The sequence below is a fragment of the Dunckerocampus dactyliophorus genome, chromosome 1, assembly GCF_027744805.1.
Source record: "Dunckerocampus dactyliophorus isolate RoL2022-P2 chromosome 1, RoL_Ddac_1.1, whole genome shotgun sequence".
In the NCBI taxonomy this organism is placed as follows: Eukaryota; Metazoa; Chordata; class Actinopteri; order Syngnathiformes; family Syngnathidae; genus Dunckerocampus; species Dunckerocampus dactyliophorus.
The window spans coordinates 44,467,333-44,491,791 of record NC_072819.1 but is presented as its reverse complement, the minus strand read 5'-3'; the positions used below and the strand labels follow the sequence as shown (position 1 = coordinate 44,491,791).

General features: G+C 38.9%; 1 protein-coding gene across 5 annotated transcripts in view; it reads right to left on the bottom strand.

Annotated features, from left to right (window-relative positions):
- Positions 1–24,459, bottom strand: part of prkcz (protein kinase C, zeta) — a 97,145-nt gene that overhangs the window by 52,694 nt on the left and 19,992 nt on the right. For 4 of the 5 annotated variants that reach the window (XR_008570743.1, XM_054779825.1, XM_054779958.1 and 1 more), the window contains 5 exons: positions 9,056–9,141; positions 5,197–5,328; positions 4,404–4,494; positions 4,006–4,061; positions 2,620–2,814 (listed from right to left, as the gene is read on the bottom strand). Coding sequence is in view for 4 of the 5 variants with exons in the window: in XM_054779825.1 (XP_054635800.1) it covers positions 2,620–2,814; positions 4,006–4,061; positions 4,404–4,494; positions 5,197–5,328; positions 9,056–9,141 (560 nt within the window). In the remaining variant the exon portion in view is untranslated. Of the gene's footprint in view, positions 1–2,619; positions 2,815–4,005; positions 4,062–4,403; positions 4,495–5,196; positions 5,329–9,055; positions 9,142–11,087; positions 11,142–24,459 lie in introns of those variants that run through there. The other variant, XM_054780129.1, reaches the window with a different exon arrangement.

Genomic DNA, 24,459 nt, shown 5'->3' with positions numbered 1-24,459 from the left:
AAAGGTATTGTTTTGAGAAAATTTGTATTTTTTTCCATTTTTAAAGTATCGGTAATAAGCACCATATAAGCACCTGCATTTTTTTCAAAAGTACCGATTTGGCATCGCTACCTTGAAGGTAGAAAAGCGCGACACAAATGAAAGCCCATTTGCATTTGGAGATAATGTGGATTTATTCAGCAGTGTCGCATATATTTGTTACCATTTTTGTTATACAAATCTCGGTGTGTTCAGCCTGCGGCGAGGCAATTTTATGCTTTTTCTTAAACATCATTCAGCTGATGCCGGTTAATATTTTATATGAGATACAACCGAGTGTCTAAGTCTTGCCCATGCAAGAAACCAACGCCACATGGTTAATTTATAGACAACACAACAGAGAGCCTATATGTTGTGCTTATGATACCATGTGATTCCTGGTCAGTTCCCAACTACTTGATGAATGTATAATTATGCTCATTATGCCATCTTAACTCATCGCCTGTTGGTAATTTCATCCTTTTCAACACTTTGTAGTGAGTTTTGTGCAAATCTTGTTACACACCCACTTTGATGTCTGGCATTACAGTGCTGAAGAGATGAATAATTCAACAAATGTGTATGAATACTAGCATGAATAAATGAAAACAAGATGTCCAATCAAACCAGGGTGGATAATTTCCTACAGTTCTCTTTAATTGGAAAAAAATACATTTATTGAATACAATTTGTAATGGTCTTAGTTGTCTAACAGAATTAGCAGTGTGTGGAAAAATGTAAGCACACTGCAACTATTCTCATAGAAGTTATTCTTGTACATTTTTCTTTACATGTGTATGCTGTATTCTATATCTTACGCTGCATGTCTTGTCCAAGAGCTTTTGATTCACCTGTGTTGTAATAATAGAATGTCTGTGGTGGTTATTCTCGTTAAATCATATCATATATTAATATGTCTACGTTACTTGAACGTAAAATGCATTTTTTTGTCACTACGTTTTTAGTTTGGGTTAAAAAAGTAATTCTGTGATTTTGAAGGGGTTGTTCGTTGACCAACACCGCCATCTAGTGGCTGTTCAACATATTTTTCCCCCTGTGGCAGGAGGCACTGTATTTAGAATTGATTGAATAAAAAACAAAAAATAAAAATAAAAATAAAAATAAAAATAAAAATAAAAATAAAAATAAAAATAAAAATAAAAATAAAAATAAAAATAAAAATAAAAATAAAAATAAAAAATAATTGCGTACTGTAGTGGAATGTTCATTTTAGATTAAGACTAAAAGCTTGTTTTAGCATAAACATGGGAAGCTACAGTTGATGGACAGACATGTCAGTTCTGTTCAAACCCACACCAATCAACACCTCTATAGTTCCCTAATGAACAGATTGTACCAATATACTGTATAAAGCCACATGGGTATTTATTTAACAAATTAAAAAAAAGTAAAGAAAACAGGTCACACAGTTGAGGATGTCAAGGAAAGTGTTGTTGTATAAAAATAGTAGCATAATAAAAATGCCAATCAATCTACCATCTCGTAATTTTTTACGAGATGGTTATAGGCAAGGCCTCACGATGACATGCTTTTATTATTGTGTAATCAGAGACGATACTTTGAGAGAGAAACAACCGACCACATCCATAGTCATATGACCCGTGTTTTTTCCAAATCACCAAACACTCATGCTAAAACACTACTAGCATACAATAGTAGGGAAACAACACAGGTAGGAAGACATACGACAAAATATCTGGAATGATGTTATCATTCATTATTATTATTATTATCATTACCAGCCAATGCACAGCATCATCTCCCGACAGAAGAGCAATTTCAGTGGCAGATTACTATCACTGTCCTGCTCCACCAAAAGACTGAGCAGATCATTCCTCGCCCACGCCATGCGGCTTTTCAACACAACAGAGGGGGAGCGATAAAGACACACACAGGTCTAGACTTATTAACTTATTACGTACTATTATTATTATTGTGTATCATTATTATGTATTATGTATGTATTATTGCACTACAATTTTGTGAGTCCATATTTATTTATTTACTTATTCTTATTCTCTTAACTCTCCTGTCTTGCCTTGGTTGTTTTCAAGATTCAAGATTCAAGATTCAAGAGTTTTATTGTCATGTGCATGGTAAAACAGCAGTTATACCATGCAATGAAAATCTTATTCTGTTCATACTCCCAAGAAAAGAAAGGAAACACGAGAAAGAATAAGAACATAGAAACATAAACACATAAACATATATACCAATAAATTAAGCAACAACAACAGAAGAGACATTAATACAAGCAAATAATACAAATAAATAAATAAATAAATAAATAAATAAAGTGCTATGAGTGTGTGCGTGTGTTGCGTGCGGCGTGTGCGAGTGCTTCGTTGAGAAGCCTGATGGCCTGTGGGTAAAAGCTGTTTGCCAGCCTTGTGGTCCTGGACTTCAAACTCCTGTAGCGTCTGCCTGACGTTTTATTTTGTGATTCATTACATGTTCATTATGATATTTTGCACAGCTGCTGGAAAAGTGAATTTCTCTTGCAGATGAAGTATCTATCTATCTATCTATCTATCTATCTATCTATCTATCTATCTTAATTCAACAGTAAGAAAACCTTACCTCATCGTCATGAACCAGCTCCTTTTTCACCACCTTCATGGCGTAAACCTGATCATTCTTCTTTAACCGAACGAGAAGCACCTTGGCGTAACTGCCGCGCCCAATCACCCGGATTAGGTCAAAGTCTCCCAGACTCAGAGCTAGACCCTGAGACAGCTTGATGCCATCAATTCCATCCACCACTGCTTTAATGTCCTGGAGGGGGATAAAGGGAGTGTGTCCATTGCACCCATACATTTAATATACTGTACTTCAAGTGGTTTTCACATTTTCTGCTTCTTCTATGCAAGAAAGTCCAAATAAATAGTTCTTCACTATATGTATCATACTTTATAATGTACACTAATCCCCTTGCCACGTTGGGTTTAGAATTTTGCGTTTTTTTCCAAAAATCTATTAATTATTAAATCAGCGCTGTTTCGTGGTTGAATACAGCTTATTATTAATCAAAAATATGCCTATTTAAGCAAATTGTACATATTTTATTCCTAAAGTAAGCATTTTCAAGCATACAAAATGGCTAAATGAACTAAAAGACAAATATGAGGCATTTAGAACATGCATTCAAAAACGCTGCGATGATATAAAGTATTCTACATTGATCAACTAGGGTTCAGTAATGTTACATTGATGAGACAGTAGCCACCGCAGGAAGCACTGTCCAGAAAACGGGCGTAAAAAAGAAATAACAACAAGGAACTCTCCCAATGCTAACATGTGAGTCTATTTGATGTATTGTATGTCTAATTTTCTCTCATTATGTCAACTATACAGACAGGGAAAAAAACATTAGACCACCTCGTTTCTTTAGTTTCTTGTTCATTTTAATGCCCGATACAATTAAAGGTAGCTTTGCTTGGTCGAATATAACAATGACAACAAAAATAGCTCATAAGAGTTAATTTTTTTGGCAGTACAATGCTACAGCTATTAGCTATGTAAGAACTTAGGTGATTTTGGTTATTATAAAAAAAAACATGGCAGTTGCTCAACGAAAAATTAAACTCTAATGAGCTATATTTCTTATCATCATTATATTTGTACAGACAAATGTAACTTTTGTTGTACCAGGCATTAAAATCAATCAATAAAATGAAGAAACAAGGGTGGTCTAATCATTTTTTCATGACTGTATAAGGTAGTACGAGTCTAAAGGCGACTATAGGGGTGTTATTTCATGACTAGAGGGCTCTAATAACATTACAACCAAAAAAATTGATTTATAAATAAGGAATCCTACTTTGTGGAAATTCACTTGTCACGGTCAGGTCTGGAACCAATTCGCCGTGTTAAATGAGGGACTGTATGTGTGTTACTGTCATGACAATACAAAGCAGAGCATTGCCATTGATTATTATTAATAATATTGTATGTCGACTTCCTCACCTCTGCATCTGTCTCTTCAATTTTGTCCACTGTACAGTTGTGTGGTATATATGGCCCTGTAATGACAAATGCATACAAACAGATGTCTCAAGTGTGACATTTATAATGGTGTTCTGTTTTTAGTCCAGTAGAGGGAGATGGAGTCCAGTTAATGACACGATACATTGCCATGGGTCAACCCACAGAGGCTCTCACAAAGCAGGAGGACCCCAAACTAACCACTAGGAGTTAATTGTGTCGTGATTTTTCCTTTTTAACGCTAGTATGACCAATCCTCTGGACTTTTTTTTTTACACAGCTGAGACACACACACAGCAAGACAAAGAAGCCTGAAAGTTTAAAATCACACCATTAAATCACATGACTAAACTTCCATTCACAACATCCAAACATCTTACTTCCATCTCTGGTCTCTGTGTCATCTAGTGGAAGGTCCACCTCTTCACTCTTCTCATCTGAAGGGGGCTCCTGTGAAGGCATGGCTGGATCCTGAGCAAAAAAATCAAAAAGCTTGACAAAATATAGCCGGACACTGTCCTCCAAATATGCAAATAAATATCCACTCATGTCTTTACACTGTTGGTGCAAGACTGCACAAATCATTGTTGAAGAGGCGAAAGCAACGGGGAAAGAAAAGGGAGATTTGCATTCAAAGAGGTGCTCTCAGCAGTATGCAGCGATGCTGCTCTAAGGTGGGCTTTTCTCTGTAAGGGCATTGAAGCGTTTCATTTAATCATTCCTTAAAGTCACTTATCTGAGAAAGAGTGATCAAGAGCCTGCTTTACAGCAAACATGGTGATTGACCACATTGATTTTCTGGTCAGGACTTTTATGAAATGTTGAATTTGATCTCAGTTTAATCTAGGAGCATTGGGAACAGGCAGTCTTGGTCAAGGACACAAGTCAGGTCAGTTTTACACATTGGGAATGTCTTTCCAGTGTGTCCATTTCTTTACCGGAATAAGCAATGATCCCATCTGATTTTTTTTTCCCAGTAAACTTTTGACTCCCTGGTATTCTATTCTATTAATTATATTCGCATAATATAATTTTCTAATTATTAATTTCAATCTTGCCCTAATACTTGTTTGGATTTTTATTCTGATACATTATTATTATGAAACAAGTTCCAGTATGAACTACAGTTGTGACAAACTTTAATCTGCAACTGACAAGCGTTTACTCACTCACCATAAGCCTTTGGCAGGTCTGAGGGATGAGTCTGTGACAGCGCTTATGGACCAGCAGTTTGCAGTTGATACACTTGTAGCCCTGCCCGCCAAGCCCCCATATCCTTTCACTGCAGTGGCCACAGTAGGCTTTCTGTGGGTGACATACAGTATAGGACAAGGACAAGATACAATTACAGGTGAGACTTTAAGTCTATTCATGCTGACTAGAACAAAAGAACAAAGAAACTGTCATTAATATATCAAATAAGAAGGAGATACCGTTTTGACATCCCAAGCATGGTTAGAAGAGACACATTTGGAACATGTAAACGAAACATTCTGTTCTGTGTGGTGGTAATCGGGCATATTCTGTAAAACTGAGATAATCTTGTCCAACACATGTTGCTGAGATGGTATCTTTGACAAAAAATGGAGTGTCTTGCTTGTCTAAATCAATCATTTTTAAAAATCAAGCCATGCTTCTGCAGCACGACATTGTGCAACAGTCAGGTTACAAATGAACCAAATCCAAACGGAATCGTAACAATGAACATAAAAGATCACTAATATTAATAAAAGTGTCACGTTCCGGGTGACAGGTTGGACTTGTTGTCGTGTTTTCCTTTGTTTTCTTTGTAATTTCCTGTTTGCTGCTCTTATTTTGTATTCTGTTTCCTCTTTTGCACCATAGCCAACAACTTTACTTTATTTTGTGGCTATTATGAGTGTACCTGGTGCCTATTGGTAATCAGTCACTATTTAGTTCCGCTTGGAGGTTCAGCTAGTGTTTAAACAAAGATGCAAGATAAGTCGAACGGCAATACGTTTGATAAGGGAGTGATCAAACACCCTGGCATCGATTGCCGTAGCCTGTGTCAAACTGAATCAATGTTTTACAGACTAGCTTTAATTCTCGCGGCAATACGGGGCAAAGTGCGTCCGTTGTCGGCTCAATACCGGTGTTGGCAACCCTACGTGACACAGCACACATGGAGTATTTGCCCCTGCATGCTGATTCGGTCTTTGTGATCGGCTTTGAACGGCATTTATCGGCATATGCTGATCGCGTGTTTTTGTACGGAAATCGCCCGAAATTGATCGGTGGCCGATCGATCGGAGCATCCCTTGTGTGTTTTGGTATTTTTGTTTTTTTATGATCCCTTTTTTGGAGTAATAAGTTTCATGATATTGTTCCACCGTCCCAGATATGTCGACAGCATGGCCGACATCAACATTTTCTATGCAGTTCTTTGTTGCGCTGACTGCTTCCAGTGAGTTTGAACTGTTGTTCAACTTTGTCCAGCTATTGCTCAGTGCACAAAAACATAATGCAAATGCAAAACAGGCCCGTGATGTATTATGGTCAACAAAACAGATTTAACTTGTATAATGCCGCAGGGGAAGAGGAATGGAGAGAAAAAGGAGGATGAAGTGAGAAAGGACCAACGGGGATAGAGTGAAAAAAGGGAGGAGACACCTGACCTACTTCTTCTTAGCTTATTCATATGCTGACAACTACAAACAGCTAAGATGGCATAGCAACAACAGCCAGACATGTCTCAGTCTGAACAGCAGCTTACAAATGCCTGCTGATTCATACATGCACCCCTTTCTTGCCCAGAAGTCTGACTGTAAACCTTCTGTAGATGTCCTTATTGAACAAGCCACCGCCGAGGACAAGCAGCATGTTGTCAGTGTGCTTTGATAACTCCCTCCTATACAAACTATTGATACAGGAAACACACAAAAACTGCTGTGTTTCTAAGTATATTTGTTTTTTTTAAAAAGGTTACAAAAGTTACAAACAGCTTTCGATCAAAAAGAAAACCAAATGAGCCCCGCATGAGAAAATGCTTTTCATGCAAGCGTTAACATACAGTTTCGTCAATAGTGCGATTGATTGTAAAGCTCTCAGGCATACTGGTAGCCTGCCCAAGCATAGATATGGCTTGTTTGTTGGTTAGCCCCTAACCGCTTGTCTGTGAACGTGACAGACTGAGTCCTGACAGTGTGCGTGTGCGTATGCGTATGCGTGTGTACGGGGGAGAATGGCTGCGTGCAGCGAGGACATTTGAGTTTGCTGAAGTTGTTCAGGCGTGCTCACAGATGACTGTAGCCTGTTTTGTTTTTGCAATAAAGAAATTGTTGACTGACCACATGGTCGCAACAGTCGAGTGTTGAGAGTAGTGTGTTGCGCGTGAGCCGTACATAGTGCATTCTTACGCTGTAAGTAGTTCTCGTGGAAGCCTTACGTTTATGGACCAAAATGAAGTTTTTAATTAATTTATAGGAGCGCGTACGTAACCACAAAAAAAAAACATAACCCGAGGACCACCTTTATTCGTACAAATCTTGATCATATGCAGCCTTTCCGCTGCGACAGACTGACACTATAACATTCTAAAATAAGGCAATCATGTTTGTCTGCTGGTCTGACAAGCACATTTCTTGAAGTCAATAGGTATTAATTACTGCAATCAGCCTCCTTTTTGACTCTTAACACAAACCCCCCAAGAAAAATTGAAATGGACTCATCTATGAAAGGTGCGATGGTTCTTGCAAACACCCACACAGAAACAAAACAGGCACGTGAATGTGCAATAAAATGTAGAGAACGGTACATGGAGGTCATTATCCTCCTTGGGCTAAGATGACCCTCCTCCCTGGCACTATAACACAGACACTGAAATCCTAAGTCTTTTGAGTGCTGTCCTTTATCATCTTGGCAGAAATATGATTACATCACATTGCATTACATCATCTAGCACACTTCAAACAAGATTATGAGGAAAGCCCAGATGTGCTTTTAGGTAGGACAGTGAGAGTGAGCTCAGAGAAAGTAAACAAACTAACTAGGACACCCTGAAATACGCATCCATTTCCAGACAGCTGAACAATGATTTGCCATATATTATTCAAAACTTGTATGGAACCAATGGCACCACTGGGAAATTGGGAAAAAAGGTTGTCCCAAAAAATGTAGTATACACCTGCTGCAACAGTCCGTCATGCCAAGTATTACAGAAGACTTTGAAGATGAGGACTTTCATTTTGAGCAGATTGGGCACGCCCGCACACTACCGTCGCGATGTTACATCCTTCCTTGATGAGATCTTGCCAAACAGGTGGATTGGAAGGAGGGGTTTCGTTGAATACTCTCCGCGTTCACCAGATCTCACACCACTAGACTTTTTTATGGGGAAAGCTAAAAGACAAAGTCTACGTTATAAGAGCTGCAACAGTCGCTGAATTGAGAGCAGCCACTGAACATGAATGCACACAAATACCAAAGAAATTGTTTCGTGATGTGTGCAATTCCATTGCTTCGCGTTGCCAGTTGTGTCTGGATCAGAACGGATGTCAGTTAGAGAATAGGAAGTGACAAAAACATTAAAATGATGTTTATAAATTCTATTACACTTTGAAAATTGAAAAAGTTATAATAAAGACCTAGTTTAAGTGTGTATAAATTTTTTGGGACACCCTGTATATGTACATATATGTACAGTATATACAGTATACTAGGGATGTCTGACATTGGCTTTTTTGCAGATAACGGATATGCCGATATTGTCCAACCCTCAATTTCCGATTCTAATATCAACCAATACTTATACTGATGTGTGTACCATCACATATCTCCTGTCGTGGAAGAACTAGACTGGACAGGACTGGACTTATTACCATATTATGTGTTATTATTACTATGTATTATCATTTATTATGTATTATTGCACTACAAATTTGACGTGATCTGTTCAAAATCGCCAGCATTCCCAGTGAAGGCATAACAAAAGAAACAAAACAAGTGAAGCAGCCTACATGTATTACTACATGTACATCTCCATTAACAGTGTGCATGCGTGAGATCCACTCGCCGTGTTAAAGCGTTTGGCCTGGAAGAGGTGTCCGTTGACTTGGTAGAATTTCCTCCATCTTCTGGCTCCGCGACGATAGATGGATTCTAAAGAAAAGAAGACAAAGTTGAAGACACAACATAAAAGACAAATGCAGAGGTATGCTGATGAAGAACAATGTACAGCTCTTCCTAAAAAGTGGATTTTGAGAGCAAATACCACTTTTATGTTATTACGTCATGCATGTGCATCACGTCATAACTTGCTTGGCTTTACTCCTGCTTCCTCTGGCTGTACATACCATAGTGCCCATTCATTCAAATACAGTTGGGGTGACTAATTCATAACCACAAGTGCCTTTGTTTACTTTAGTTCTACTGAAAGTAATAAATAAAAAGTAAACAAAAATATGTACAGCAGAAACGCACGACAACCGAATAAATTTTCCCATAATAATGTGAATCCAATTGATCCGTTCCAGACAGCCAAAAATATTAACACAAAACACATTTCACAGAGATCCATTATAGTTTTACATGCAGAAAACTAAGCAAAATACATAATAAAATGAAATGGAAACATTTGAATGTACCATCACTTTTACCTTTGTTGAAGACTTGTTGGTGAACACGGTTATGAGTGGACAAGGGATGCGGGGAGCGATGGAAGAGCCACACAGACACTGTTTCATTCCACTCTGTTACAAACTTAACTTTAAAGAGTGTACGGTTAGAGCTGTTTCCTTGCTCACTTGAACTTTATTGTAAATTTCCGCAAGAGATCCAGTCATCATTACACACACTGGCCAGGCTCACTTTCTAAAGGTTGCTTCCTTCATATTCCAATCTTATTGTAACAGACGCTACCGTTACACTTTCCTACGAGTTATTTTATTAATTCAATAGTGTTTCTCACCTTTTTTTATCAACGTTCTGGCGCTTTCAACCTTTTTTGCAGCCGTATTCAATTTTTTACAAAAGCACAGATTCCCCAAACACTCAGAAATATGCGCAGTGTGACTGAACACCTCACCAAAGCACAGCGCACTGTAGTTAATAGGAGGGAGGAAGCAGACAGATACGGAGTTATTCACTCTTTAGATAAACCACAAAGTCACATAAAGATTATTAAAGGACTCCCTGGCCAGAGCCTGTTTATAGCGTCCCAACTCTAAAAGAGCCACGATCCACTCTTCACAGAGTCACCAACATTGGATGCTTTGTTTGGGCACTCCATTCCGCAGAGTAGTTTTTTAGGTGCACTGTTAGGCCATACAAAAATCGAGATATATTTTTTGCAATAATTTTTGTCGAAACCTGAGTCATACGAAAACCTTACCTACAAAAACAGAGGTTCCACTGTATTTAAAAAGGACATAGTCACAGGTTTATTTTAATAAAGCATTGAAACGTACACAAAAAAAAAATCAAGCAATGGCTTTAAACACAATAACTGACCAAATGGTGTCCGTTGACATCTAATCTACAATGATTAATATGGCACGGCTATAAATGGATGTCAATTTATATTGTTGACTTTTGGTGTTACTGTATAAAACCAGAACAGTATGAAGTGACCTGGTTGGTTAAACCACATAAGGCCTTTTGTCCTTTTCATTCCCACAAATTATTTAAAAGCTGCACATGCTACTCAGCACTAATGGATTCCAGTCTGGTTGGTTATTCTGCTGATGTCTACATACTATCCTCCTCCACGTCATCTTTTTCAGGTCCCTGTTGCTACGGCTGCCATAGTCTATACACTGCATTTAAATATTCCTCCTTAAAATGCTTTCAAATGATTACTTGCAAAAAATTGTAAGACACTGGTAAAAAGAAAATAAACCAATAACAAATGTTCTATTTGTTACCGACTTGCTGATATCATCCCAAGGAGGAAAGTGAACAAGAAAAGTCTTCTCAGAGCTGACCTATTACAACATCACCCTCTGGAGAGCAAGTGATGCACTGGCCTATTTTACAGCTATGGTGCAGAATTAGAATGAGAAAGAGTGAAAGAAGCCAGACAAAATAATGAGAACAAAATACTACACCTCCAGATGCAAGGGTCAGTGCACATGGTCCTGCCATTTTCTCTTCCGCGCTACAGAAGAAGAGATGGCCCACTGCAGATTAGTACACTCACTAATGGGGGGAGCCAAAGCACGAGAGGAGGGTGGTACTGCGACTACTACTCTCCAGGACAGGACATTCACAAGGGCTTTACCCATTTCCAGAAATTGTTCCTCTTGTTTAAAAACACATCGCCCCCTCCCTGATAATGATAATTATATGGGAGGGGCTGGGAGGGGAGAAAAAAAAAGAAAGACCGGAAATACATAATTTTCACTAGAAGCAGGCAGCAGTCAATGAGGGCATGTAATGTGTTACTGTAAATTGCAGTAATACTGGCAGTGATTTGACAATAATGTTATTTCTGGATCCTCTGTTACTTTAAGGACATTTTATAAAAAGTTGCATTACCGGGCACAAAACAACCCTCAGGTAATGTTCGACCCAATCCAATGCGGAGTGGGGAGGCTCAAAAGCAGGATGCCAACCCCTGTGAGGTCAAGGTAATTCCTTACAGTTCTATACAAGGACAGGGAGTTGCCCTGAAAGTTGATTGTCACTTTTGTAAGTAAACCCAGCCAGCACAAGCACTTTTTGTACAATGACAGCTTGAGTTAAGGGAAATGAATTGTGACATCCATCCATTTTCTGTGCCGCTTGTCTCCCACAAACAAACAATAATGTGGTGTTCTGTTTCGGCAGGAAAAGCATAAAATAAAATTAGGGTGAGGCAGACCAGTGCAATATTTAACTTGACTATTGTCTTGTAATTATTTTATCCATGGCTCATTTGTATTGGTTGCACATGTAGAAATGTATTTTGGCCTGCTTGTGTGTGTTTGTTATCATTGATCAGTCTGGCTCTGCTCGAGTTGCCACAGGGATGAACCAACTGTTTCCATTTTAGCTCATCATCTACTGGCAAACACGTGCACCCGCTCTTTAAAATCATGTCTCATCACGACTTGTATTTAGTTCCTCTTCACTATGAAGACATGTTTCCTCTATCCACAAAGTCATACTTACAATTCCACCTGATATTAGAGGGCGCCAAACCAATCAGCTAATAAACAACACAAAGCCACAAGCCACAGACGTTGCCCTTAACTCACTCAATCCCGGGCATTTTTCAAAAAACAACCCCTTCAGTAGCGGACATGTATTTGCAAACATTCAAGTTGTACATATGCATTAATCGACTTCAGGCCACTTTAGGTGGACATTATGGGGTTTTTAACTAGGCCGCACAATTCCCATCCGATGTCCCGGCAGTATAAGCGTCCTGGCAAAAAAGGCGGCCCATGTGCATCCAGCAAAGAAAAATAACAGCTACAGTGTAGCAAGTTAAAAATAAATATTGGTAGCTCGTGCTATGTTTCCATTTCATCCATAATATAGGAGTTAGGCATATCACACTCCTTTCTACATCTATATTAAAATCAGATGATGCTTTACTGAAGTAATTTCCTTCCTTTCAAGGGCTTGGTGCTGGATGCCATCACTAACAAACTAGCGGCATCTCAAAACATGACCTGACACCTGTGCACAATCCTGACAATCCTCCACTCTGGCACCACATTTCTTACCTACCTTTGAGATAAAAAAAAAAAAAGCAGCGTGAGCAGCATCTCGCCAGCTAAACATTTGATGCTCTGGATGCCATTGCGCATTCCTGCACTCCTCCTTCCATCATTCTGTCTTCCTCTCACTCTCTCTTCCATCCACTTCCTTATGAGCTCTGTTATTGATTGCTATGCTCCTTCTCCTTAAACATCCTCACAGACCACATGCACACAGAAGCAACGCAGAAGCAACGCAATAAATTGTGTTCCTTTATTTTTTTATGTTGACTGATATGATTATTTCTATCTGCAGCAAACTCTCTTCATTCATGACATGATCAAATGTCACTTCAAATGATACTTCAAATGATGATCAAATGATACTTCCTGAATGTTCCCACACTGCAGTTGCACGATATTGCCCACAAGATGGCATAATTTCTGAAGAGGTGACAAAGTCAAGGCATTTCACACAAATTAAACATGGACTATTTTTAGAGCCAGTGCTGCATCCATTGATTGGATCACATCCTAGCTGATAGACACGCTTCAGCACTCATTTTTGCTCCATGCAATACGAACACTGATTTCCATGTGCTCTTGAGTATAGCTTCCTTTACAAAGTAAGAAAATGATTATAAATAATAACAAAAGGCCCAACTGATGAATTCTGTATATACATTTTAACCCTATGTCTCGTCATTAACTGAAATGAATCACAATGAATGAAACTGCATTGTAATTACTGTATATGACAACAAATATTTAGCATTTTGGGCTAGAGGTTAAGCTAAAGATGCAAAATGTGATAATGGCCACAGAACAGATCCGCAAATGGGAAATTAAGCCATCAAAACTGCAATTTGTCATTTGTGCATTGTTTTTTTTAACAAAGAACCTTTTGTTAAAAAATTTTGTGACGATCAAGAATGTTAAAATGTTGGTTAAAACATTGCCTGTGCACCTAACAAAAAGTTTAAATACAGCAACAATTTTACAGTGGAACAGAATATTACAATGCTTTAAGTTTTAAATAAATAAAATTCATTCTCCAATGTCCAAGAATCGACTGTGTTTGACTCTAATTTATTAGCAGGTTGCAACATTTGAGAGACAAATTAGAACATACTGTAATTAAAGTGCAGTAAACAGCACAAGCTATTCTTTTGAAGAATCATCAGTTATGACCCTTGTTTGATAAGAAAACCGCATCACGTGGCAAACCCGTGTCATGGAGGGCTGAGACACTGCAGGTTTTCTCTCCAACCAGTTTCTCGAGCAGGTGATTGAATTGATGAGCTCCTACCCACAAATTGGAGGAGGTGTTGATCATCAAAATCACCTGCTTTAGTGGCCGGCTGGAAAGAAAACCTGCAGTGTCTCGGCCCTCCGTGGCACGAGTTTGACAGAACAAGCACCACGAGTTGCACTCTTCATGCACGTCCATCGGATTAAATGTGAAAGAACGAATGAAAGTGTCAATTGTTGTCTGTCTGTATGTTGTACTGTGGCTGTCCGCCCACTCTCACCCCTCGTCAGCTTGGACAGAACCTAGAGAAAATGGATTGTATAGTTGGTGCAAGATACTTGTAATACTACAAAAGCCAAAAGCCTAAATAACATGCTTATATTTCAATGAGAATAAATGAGACTTGACAAAACTCTTGATGAAATGTTGGTATTTAACATGAGAGGATGAAGAAACTCTTTCTGTCTCCATAAAGGTTTTGCTTATTTTACTCGCAGAGCCCCCCTCTCCTAGCCAAACACTGTCTTGGACTCATTTCTCTCGCCAGCGTTACAACATCGGGGAGGTTGAGCAATCATTTTCTGCATTCCTTTACAATGACTGTGTGAAAGCTGTTTTCTAGGCTGGACCGATAGCTTTATCACTGTAACCTTTAACCTTTTTGTTATTAGACTCTCTAACAGGAACCGACTCTATATCCCAGCTACAGGCAGCAGTATCGACCACTTAAACTGAATCAACACAATGACTCAAGCAACATTGTACATCATGAATCGGGAGTAGAAAAAAAAGAAAACACTTTTCCACTGCGAGAAACTGAGAGATAGGGCGTAACTCGCTTCTCTACTTATTTTCAACAAGGAATTTCATGAAAACACACGTTTTGCCAGGACCAGGAAAGAGAACAACATATGTATCATGTAGGGTTTCAAAGACCTGAAGAAAATGCTTTCACTTCACACTTTACACAAACAAAAAAAAACATCTTAAATAATGACTAACGCTACAACACAAGAGGGTTAGAAAGGAGGTCGAAAGTTTTGCTATATATCATAAATATTAGTTAACACAAGTCATATTTCTGTAATGATGACCTATTTGATAGTCTGATTTCAGTTTGCATTTTCTCCTCATGCCTGCATGGGTTTTTTTCCATGTACTCTGGCTTCCTCCTGCATGCCAAAAACATGCATGGTAGGCTCATTAGAAAATTGCCCAGAGGTGTAAATGTGACCGGTCGATCGCAAGCTACTGGTTGATCGCGAAGGTTGGCTTGGGTCGATGGCATAAGTGTCACTTCAAAGATGTCATATGACATCAGTCAGCTGTCATTAAGCTCCCCTCCTGATTCGCTTTTCCTCCCACGCAGCAATGGTGATCATCACATCTGAAACACCACTAAGAGATGCAACTTTCGTCTTTATTATTCCGGTTATGGATAAACGAACTCAGCGGTAAGATGTCTATATCTATAACAAAAGCTATCCGTTCACTTGTAGTGATAGTTATGTAGAAAAAAGTGAATTGTTTGAGGGCTTTGCTTCGCGTCATGAACTCCACTATGGAAATGCGTGTTTTTCTACACTTCCATTTCTTAAACTATTATTTCATGATGAATTGGAAAAACCCCCGTTGCTGAAACCTTTTTAATATGTGGCCTTGACTTCAGCTGCATTGTCTTTTGCATTTGTACATAGGTAATGTTTGATAGCAAATGCTACCTGGACGTAACACATGAACTGTGTGTCTAATGAACACTACGTAGCTATTTTGACAGACATTTTACCGGTACTCAGTTTGTACACAACTATTGAGGAATTACGTGTAATTATCTTTATTGCCATATTGATTTGAATTGTGAATTATTTGTGACGGATATCAGCTACTTTGATTACCTGTAAACTTTGAAACTGTGAATGTGAAATACTAATCCTTAGTATTAAGTATAGTAGTGTAAACATTTACCAGTTAAATTATATATATAAATTATGTCGATCTATGTTCCTACCCTCACCTCTGATCATGAGCTTTGGGTAATGACCGAAAGGACAAGATCGCGGGTACAAGCGGCCAAAATGAGTTTTCTCCGTAGGGTGGCTGGGCTCTCCCTTAGAGATAAGGTGAGAAGCACTGTCATCCGGGAGAGACTCGGAGTAGAACCGCTACTCCTCCGCATTGACAGGAGCCAGATGAGGTGGCTTGGGCATCTGGTCAGGATGCCTCCCGAACGCCTCCCTGGGGAGGTGTTCAGGGCAAGTCCGACCGGTAGAAGGCCTCGGGGAAGACCCAGGACACGTTGGAGAGACTATGTTTCCCAACTGGCATGGGAACGCCTTGGGATCCTGGACGAAGTGGCCGGGGAGAGGAAAATCTGGGCCTCCCTGCTTAGGCTGTTGCCCCCGCGACCGGATCTCGGATAAGCGGTAGAAGATGGATGAATGGAAGTTAAATTATATGTATATATATATATGTATATATATAAAATATTTTTTTTTATATTTTAGATATACTATATATTGTGTTTTTTACATACGTTTTATAGTAAGAGATAGATCTTGTTGACTTATAGCTTGCATGCTGAAAAAGTGCATGCACCCCGATACACATGTACAATGTATACTCATATTTATCAAGGCAGTAAATAGGCCACAATAATATATGTTTTTATATTTATAGTAGGAGGTAGATCTTTGGGATTTGGTCATTTTTAAAGTAGCTCACAGGCTGGAAAAGTGTGAGCACCCCTGGTCCAAAGTCAGCTGGGATAGGTTCCAACACACCCATTACCCTAATGAGGAGTATGGGTGTTTCATTTCACAACACCCTGTTATGCCTCACATTGGCATGTAGCAGGCCCTGATTAGTGTAATTGAATGTAATTTAATTCTGACCATGATTAATTCCAAATGGATTCTTACACACCTATAAAGCATCCTTAACTTACTAATGTAGGATGAATGATAGTGTAGCTGCAGTGTGTGAGACAATACTGTATTTTTAGCTTGCTGCACAATGTAAAGTAAAAAAGAATGAGAGTCCACAGTTTTAGAATTATTTTATGCAAGGGAGCTGAGCTGCTCACTGGATGAGCTTCATATTGTAGACAGAGTAAGCTCATAAGCTGTTCCCTGAGAGGCTGCCACAGCACGGGCAACCCCATCAGATGTGTCAGAGGTAAAAAAGAAAAGCCTATGAGATAAATACTGCTATCCATAAAGCTGACCACAAAGGGTGGTTGTATAATAAGAGACTGCCTCTATACAAAATGGTCTTGTTCTAAAAGCTCTTTACTTAACAAAGAAGTACAACACACGCAAAAGAGAATTGTTAAGTAGAAGGATTCTTTATCGGGCCACTGATATGACCTGAATGCAAACAGGATAACACACCAGTGGGTTTACTTAAAGCTTTAGTTCCAACCCAGTTAGTTAAAATAGGGAAAAAAGGGGAGGCCATGCTCCACAAAGACTGCTGACCTTCTGAAAGCTGACACCTATAGTCAAGCAATCATAAACCAAAAGCTGCGGTACAGTAGGCGGAGTCATTATTAGATCCCCTGCTGTTTTGGTTTAGTTTGTTTTTGGATTTTTTTTGTTTTTATCACCTTATAAAGACACTGATTTTTTTATGGTTGGTTTAAAAGACAAAAAAAAAATCAGAAAAAAACAAAGATTAGAAATTCATTTGCACTTGATTGAGTAAAATAAGTATTTGATCCCTAAGCAAAATGTGACTTTAGCACTTGGTGGCGAAACGCTTGTTTGCAAGCACAAAGATCAGATGTTGCGTACACAGCTCAGGAGGAATTTTGGTCCACTACTCTTTTCAGATACTCTCCAAAGCCTGAAGGTCACTTGGCAACTCAAAGTTTTCACAAATTTTCTATGAGATTAGGGTACGGAGAATGGCCAGGCCACTCCAGGACCTTAATGTGCTTCTATTTGAGCCACTCCTTTGTTGCCTTGGCCATATGTTTTGGGTTGTCATGCTAGAAGACCCATCCTCAACCAGTTTTGAGAGTTCTGGTTGAGGCCAGGAGGTTCTCATCAAAGACTGTACAGTACATGTCCCTATTCATCAAGCCCTCAAAGCAGTGAAGTCTTCCCGGCCCCTTAGCAGAGAAACAGGCCTAAAGCACAATGTTTTGGCCTCCATGCTGTAGGGATGGTGTTTTGGGGTCTTATATAGCATTTCTATGACTACAATCGCAGCAAGCAGAGTTCATGTTTGGGCTCATCTAACCACATCACATTCTCAAAACCGTGCTCTACTATTGTAGATAGAGTGGTACTTTGACTTACAAGTGCCCCAACTAACGAGGTTTTTGAGGTACGAGCCGTCTCTTGGCCAAGTTTTTGCTGTTAGCTGCAAGCTAAAATTTGGGTTACGAGCCAGCTTCAGATACCCCACTGCTAGTTAAAATAGCGAATGCCACCACGTCTCACTCAATAGCTAGACATGCACTTTAGGTGCTTAGTCCATTCCATTTCGTTTTCCCAAACCATGCTTCCAAACAAAGTGAGTGTGAAAGACATTAGGGAGAAAAAGAAGCAGAATTAAAGAAAGAAATTGTTGAACATGACTACAGTTTAGTCGACTTGGCGAAGCAGTACAAGCGTAGCACTTGTACATGCTGCCAGCCAAGGGTGTTAAAAGTTGGCACAAACTATTTAGGCTGCTGCAGCAGACCCAGGCACTTTGACAGACGAGGCATCAGGTGAGCCTTTTAAAGTCAGTCGGGCTAAAAAGAGGACTGCCATTCACTCCGTTGTCAGGCATGGTGAGGCAGTGAGTGCAGATATTAGGCGAGCTGAGGATTACCTCAAAACTTTTGCCAGAATTATAGCAGCCGAAGGATACACCCCCCAGCAGGTTCTCAAATGGGAGGAGACAGGACTTACAGATAGATAAAACAACTATGGAATATGAGTGAAATTAAGTCGTGATTTTGAGATGCCTTCCTCCCCCATATTCACAACAATAACACAATAATAACATTCAATCTAATCCAATCCACTTTATTTATATAGCACATTTTATAAACACTGTTTCCAAAGTGCTGCACAGACTAGCAAAACCATAAATAATAAGTAAATAAAGGAATGTAAATGTAAATAATAAGTAAAAATTACGACAATAAAAACTAAAAGATCAAATAGAAACAAAGAAACGTACTACAATAAAATATTTAAAACAAGAAATCGAAACAATAAAAGCCAAAAGTCCAAGAAGTAGGTAAAAAAATAAATAAGTAAATTTAATTTAAAAAACTAAAATAAATAGAACCAATAAAAACTTAAAAAATAATAAAAGACACAGAGGACCACACGACTCACGCCGAGTTAAAAGCCACAGAATAAAAGTGGGTTTTAAGACGAGACTTAAAGCTTTCAATTGTTGGGGCCGTTTTTACATGAGGGAGGAGAGATTCAAAGATTCAAAGATGTTGTATTGCGATGACTATGATATAACACACACACAAAATTGGCCACAACAATGTTTTTTCACTGTCAGTAAGTGACACTGACAGCTCTATTCACGCACAACATACACGACTAGTGAGCAGCGATCGCTGCTTATCCAGCCCTGGCATGAAACCCCATACTAGGCCCATCACGATAATCGATAAAACGAAAAAAACGGTAGATAATTATGACACCCTCAATAAACTGACATGTGCATGTATGCGTGTGTTTCATCTGCTCGTCTCTCTGTGCCACACAGGCTGGATGACAAGAGGGTTCACTCTGCGTCTGTCTGTGCGCATTGGTTCTATAGTGAAATTAACAGAGAGAGTGGGCCCTCATCTCATTCAGCGTCTTTGTGGAGGCGGGGCCACTAGTGAGTGGATACAGAGGGTTTAGCAGTGAGCTTTGTGAGGCAGCATACGCTAACATGAAGAAGGCACAGAAAGGCACATTAGCCAACTAGCTAGCGCATCATAACCAAGCCAGTTAGGATCAACACTGCATTAGCCCAGCACTAGGCTAGCTACTATTGAGAATATTAGCAGAAGACATGGATTAATTTATTGCCACCTTGGCATGCTTTTCCACAGTTGAATGTCTTGTGGGTTTTTTACTTTTTATTTCCATCTGCAGGGCAATATCAAATGTCCCATTTGTCATATTTGTGATAACTGTAAAAAAAAAAAAAAAAAAAAGGTAACTATTTCAACATTTAAGGACACGTCTAACAATTTTCAATTTTATTTTTCACAATAAAAATAACAAGATTAACGTGTTTTGGTGTGACGGACACTTTTACAAAACCACTTTATTGCAGTACAGACTATTGTACAACATTTGTTATTCATAAGTATATCTTTCTTTTTTAAAAACATGTAACAAAAAAAACTGTGGTGTTTTTGGGCAGCCGGGAACGGATTAATGATTAATTTAGTTGGGGAAAATTAATTTGACATACGAGTAATTTGCATTACAAGCTTCGTCACAGAACAAATTAAACTCGTAAATCAAGGCATCACTATATTTAAATGTTAGTGCTTGTGCCCATTCCATAACATTCATTACGGTGGACCGTGTGGGTGATTCCGGTCCAAAGATGCGGAAGATTTCCATCATCATTTTTAATTTCAATGTAAATGATTTTCAGACTTTTTTGTCTGGAGAACATACTGGCTATAATTTCTGTGATTTGGACACTACAGTGGCTACTTCAATCAGATTTTAATGAATCAATGTCTTTTAACCTTTCCTCGAAGACAATAGTGTAAATAACAAAAGCAAAGTAGTAAACTTGCATCACAATTTCATAGTTGATGTATATTTGTCGGGTGATATACAGTAATTAGTGGAAGTCGTAGATCCAATTAATGCCTTATTGGCAGTCAAATGGCTCTATATTACAAAGCTCAACAAAAGGATAGAACTTGTTGCCAAGCAACAAACATTACAAAATTTGCCTCAGACAACCAAAGAAAATAACCATCTGGTTCTGTTCCAGTTGATATGTACTCTTACATGTTTACAATACAACATCTAAAAACACTGCAGGGTAATCAACAAGCGAGAGCCACGACATTAGGCATCCAGATCTACTCATGAGTTCTTCAACTTACGATATTTACTCAAAAGCTGTGATGTCTCACATACAATACACACTTTCTTTCAGAAGAGCAACCGGTTGATAGCCTTTAAAATGGAAACCAAACGTTTCAATTTTCTGCTTCTTTCACATGGCCATAAAGCTGAAACTAATCAAGTGCCCTTCAAGCTTCCTCCTCTTTAAAATGAGTACTTAACATTATAGAAAGGTGAGATATAAAAAGCCAGCCAGAAATGTGTCAGAGACATTATAATGATTCACTGCAGAGTACAAAGTGCATTGTTTTCTTAGCTCAGTGGTCAGCAACCCGTGGCTCAAGAGCCGCATGTGGATCATAATCCTCCTTGCTGCGGTTCCCATGCCGAGCTCTGTGATTTTTTTGTGGAGAAAATGTATATTTTCAAGAAAAAGTTTGAAATAGTTCATCAGTGCAGCTACACTTCGTTCTGCTGATTGGATTAGAAAGGGAAGCGGGAGAGAATACATGCAGTGAGACACAAAAAAGACGTCTTTTATGCGATCCATAACCCTGAATATGTTTTTAAGAAGAAAAATCTCAGAAGAAAGTAGAGAGTTTATTTCTGAATGGACATATTCCTTTGCCTTCACTGCCAATGATGCTGGCTTACCAGTGTGCTTGATATGTGGGGATAACTTAGAAAACGACAAAAATGTAACATTTAAAGACAGTTTCAAAACAAACTACTAAGCACTTTCTGAAAAGCACTCAACTGCAGATGGGCATAAGGCAGAGATTTCGGGCCTACTATGGAAGGTTGTGCAGAGCACACATACTTTGAGGAAGTGGATGAACGCTCCAAACTCAACTACAGCTGGTATTGTGGCTGCACATGAGATCGTAAGGAAGGTGAAGCTGTTCACAGATGGAGAATACATGAAAGAATCGCTGATACAAATATCAAAGCATCAATTGTCCGAAATTATTCAGAAAGTGAAAGAAATGCCTCAGTCTGCAAAGACAGTCGAGGACAGGACCAATAGAATGGCAACAAACATCATCAGTTGACAAATTGATGACATTAATTCAGCGTAAGCACATTCGATCGCCAGGGATGAGTCAAGTGATGTAAACAATATTGAGCAGACAGCAGTGACATGCAGATATGTAAACTCTGGACTTTTTTTTACATTTTGTTTTAATTTTCCACAAATAAGGGAACGACTCAAAAAGGCCTACTTAGTGCAGTGTTTAAATTATTTTAAAGTAGGCCTACACATGCACTCTGCACTTCTTTCTGTTAGTTGAATTCTGCTGTTGTGACAGATAAAACTTAAAAAAAGAGTCAAACGTAAAAGTTTATAAGCTCTGTAATGTTTTGTGGCTCCAGACTATTTTTCATAACCGGAAGAGAAGTCAAAATAGCTGTTTTGATGCTGAAGGTTGCTGACCCCTGCCTGTAGCTGAAGCAGGAATATAAATGGGTTTCTTATCATTAAAGCACATAGTTCAAAACAGTCATTAAACAATATTAATCTGTTATGTAATATAGTATCATTTGAAACTGAAAATTCAGAGGCCCTCCTGATATTAATTGATGGATTGATCTCTAGCCAACAAACGAGAGGTCCTCCTATAAGGGATACAAAAAAATACAATGAAATACGCTGTTGCTTCGAGCTTGACAACTGGTTCTCAAATGGAGAATGCACACCAGAATAATCACAAAAATACAGAAAAATACACAAAGCATTTACAGTTCTTGCCCTTTTCCACATTTTGTTTTTTAGGGCTTTTTTTTAGGGCTTCATAGTCAAAATAGGTGTGTCCTGCTACATGCATTGTTAGCTCCCACATGACAGCTCGTTTTCGCTCTTTAGAACGCACAGAAAAAGGAAAGACGTGTGGTCATGTTCCACATAAGGATTGTTGATGATGGGCAAAATTCCCCCCAAAAAGTGCAGTTTTCCATGAAGACAACAGCAAGTACAGTATACCATCCATCCATTTTCTATGCCGCTTATCCTAATTAGGGTCGCGGGGCTATGCTTGAGCCTATTCCTGCTGACTTTTGGGCGAGAGGCGGGGAATACTCTGGACTGGTTGCCAGCCAATCGCAGGGCACAAGTACAGTATAGTTAATTCTAAATTATGCACTTCGGCACGTCACTTATCTGATACAGTATGAGGAACTTGTTTTGAGAGCTATGTGTCAAGAGGGCCATGTGTAACACAATCTAGCGCATATTTATACAATTCACTTGGATTTACAAGTCAACACTGTCTGCAATGAAAGGGCTATGTGCAATACACTATTACACCGTTCTCAGCTGAGCTATGAATAATGCACATGAAGACAAAAGCCATCTGTATACATGTCCTGAGCACATCCATGTAGCTTCAGCTGGTCCTTCAAGCTGGTCCTTCAACCTGGTCCGTGTGGGGGGAAAATGAACTGCGCCTCCTGTTTGTCCTTGTTATAAATGTTCATCGCAGTCGCTGCTGTTGTGTCCTTGGGTAAGAAGACACTTCACCCCGCCTTGCCTCCAGTGCCGGCCACACGGCCAACTAATAGCTAAACCCGTGGCAAATGGATTGCATTGAATTTAAGCAGAGGACAACAAATCCATCAAATCCCAAATCCCACCTCATCTTCAGTGACGTGAAAATGTCAGCAAGAAGTATTTATGGAAGAAAAATAGATTCCAATTTCAGAAAGTAACATCAATAGATCAGGATTTCTTTCTACTCTTTAATTAGCTTATTAAACAGATTATGTCTCAGAATGAAAGGGAATTTTATTTGTTTTGTGTGATATAGCCCAGCTAAAGGTCAGCTTTTGTAAAACACATTACGTAGTTTAAAAACAAAGTCAGCTCTGCCTCTATCACTTCCAATTGGTTCATTCTGGTGAATACACAAACCACAGAGTGTTAGGAGCAGAACAATGGCGCTCTGCTGTGCCACAGTCAAAGCCTCCATAACAAAGCAGCCATTGACAGACTCAAAGCTTTACAGGTGGCAAAATAGTCTGAGGCTGTCGTCAGACAGTTGCCATCACTGTTCACTAATCTTGAGAGAAAATGTTACAATTTCAAGTGAGGATGTGGAGCCAAACAACCACACTCGACACAGTGGTGCTATTATAATGCTTAACCTCTAGCATTACACGTGAGGGCAAGCAGAGGTGAAGGTAATAAAGCCACAGGAGAAAAAAAAAAAAAAGTAAGGTCAAACTTCTTACAGTAATGAAGCAACATTCCACGTTGTTTGTGGGAGCACACGGGTGTAGAAATGTATTATTTCCAAAGTGTTACGTTATTAAGAAAAAACTGATCTACCATTGTCTATTTAGCTCAACAATGTTTGATTCTAACAAAGTGATAACAGTAAAGATAGCAGATCCCTGTTTGGCAAACAGTATTGTCAGGACTATCATTTTGCTGTTTGTTTCTAATCTGTACACATTATGTCTGCTACAAGGCAATTGCTAATGTAATTAAGCTACGGCTTGC